The sequence below is a fragment of the Arachis ipaensis genome, chromosome B3 (assembly GCF_059453495.1).
Source record: "Arachis ipaensis isolate K30076 ecotype BB chromosome B3, ASM5945349v1, whole genome shotgun sequence".
Lineage (NCBI taxonomy): Eukaryota > Viridiplantae > Streptophyta > Magnoliopsida > Fabales > Fabaceae > Arachis > Arachis ipaensis.
Window position 1 is genome coordinate 120596306 of NC_142438.1, and position 1714 is coordinate 120598019.

At 45.4% G+C, this 1714-nt stretch overlaps 1 protein-coding gene across 1 annotated transcript; it reads left to right on the top strand.

Moving 5' to 3' along the window:
- The first annotated feature begins 265 nt into the window (after nt 1-265).
- Nucleotides 266-1304, top strand: LOC107633519 (uncharacterized). Its single transcript, XM_088507430.1, has 2 exons — nt 266-706; nt 756-1304. The coding sequence occupies exons 1-2, from the start codon at nt 266-268 to the stop codon at nt 1302-1304; spliced, it is 990 nt and encodes a 329-aa protein (XP_088363556.1).
- Nucleotides 1305-1714: the final 410 nt, after the last annotated feature.

Genomic DNA, 1714 nt, shown 5'->3' on the forward strand with positions numbered 1-1714 from the left:
CATCCGCCAATTTTTCGAGGATCAACTAATCCTACGGAAGCAGACAACTGGTTCCAGGCTATGGAGCGTGCTTTACAGGCGCAGCATGTCCCCATCAATCAATATGTTGACTTTGCCGCTTATCAGCTTGCGGGAGAGGCCCAGCACTGGTGGCAAGTAGAGTGTCTCTTACTACAGCTTCAGAACGCCGACATTTCCGTGGGATGTGTTCCAAACGGCCTTCTATAAGAAGTACCTCCCTGAGTCTGCAAGAGAAGCAAAGGAGATGGAATTGATGCAACTGAAGCAAGATTCCCTATCTGTGGCGGACTACACAAGCAAGTTTGAGGAACTCTGTAGGTTTTCTAAGGTATGTCAGGGTGCCCCGGAGACTTATGAGAGTTGGAAGTGTATTAAATACCAAAGGGGGCTGAAGGATAAAATTATGACTGCCGTGGCTCCTTTGGAGATCCGTGTCTTCTCCGACATAGTGAACAAAGCAAGGGTGGTTGAGGAGTATGCCAAGACGGTAGCTTCATCCAAGGAAACTCATGGAGGGAGTTCTAGTCGAGGACGTGGCAAGTATTTTCATCCGAGAGGACAAAGCTTTAAGAGAGGAGGATATATGCCTCAAGGGCAAGGAGGCTTCAGAAAGAACACCCATGATCAGTTTCAGCGTGGCAAAGGGAGAGGAAATCAGAGTAAGAGTTCTCCAAATTTAGCTTGTGTGAATTGTGGACGTTTTCATTCTTATGACTCTTGCAAGATTGGTATAGGTGGGTGCTTCAAACTGTGGGTTACCTGGCCATATTGCGAGGGATTGCACTCGTGGGAGGAACTCGACTGCGGGTCAGAGTCAGCATCAGAGTCGAGTTTTTGCTGTGAATGCCAAGGATGCTTCCATGGCGGATCCATTGATGAGAGGTATTTGTTTAATTGGTGATAAGACCTTAATTGCATTGTATGATACTGGGGCTTCGTATTCGTTTATTTCGTTTGCTAAAGTTGAGAAACTAGGCTTGAAAGTGTCAGAGTTACCATTTGATCTGCATGTACATACTCCGCATCAGACAGTTATGACTAGGTCAGGTTGTAGACAAGTAGGTTTCAAGCTTGAGGGTAGAGACTTTGTGCATGACTTGATTTGTTTGCCAATGATTGGATTGGAGATGATTTTGGGATTTGATTGGTTGTCAAAGAACCGGGTTTTGTTGGATTACTTTGAACGGACAATTCAGTTTATGCCAGAAGGAGAAAATAGAGTAGTGATAGCTGAAGGTTACTACCTAAACTCGGTGATGGTGCATTGTAGTGGGGAAGAGTAGCAGGGTTACATCTATTTAACTGCTAACACTTTGGGTGATACCCAAAACTTAGATCAGATTCCGGTTGTTAGAGATTTTCCGGAGGTATTCCCGAAAGATATCCCTGAATTCCCACCTCAAAGGGAGATTGAATTTGCGATTGAATTGGTGCCGGGAGCCGGACTAGTGTCGATTGCGCCGTATAGGATGGCTCCGATAGAGCTGGCAGAGTTAAAGACTCAGTTGGAAGAACTTCTGAACAAGAGGTTCATTCGACCAAGTGTATCATCGTGGGGAGCGCCAGTTTTATTGGTAAAGAAGAAGGATGGAGGAATGCGACTGTGCATGGATTACCGACAGCTAAACAAAGTGACTGTGAAGAACAAGTACCTGCTTCCAAGGATAGATGATTTGATGGATCAACTGCAAGG

Coding starts and splice junctions, on each gene's coding strand:
- LOC107633519 (XM_088507430.1), top strand. CDS start 266: ATGGAATTGATGCAACTGAAGCAAGATTCCCTATCTGTGGCGGACTAC. Junction 707..755: donor GTTCTCCAAATTTAGCTTGT/GTGAATTGTGGA, acceptor AGATTGGTATAG/GTGGGTGCTTCAAACTGTGG.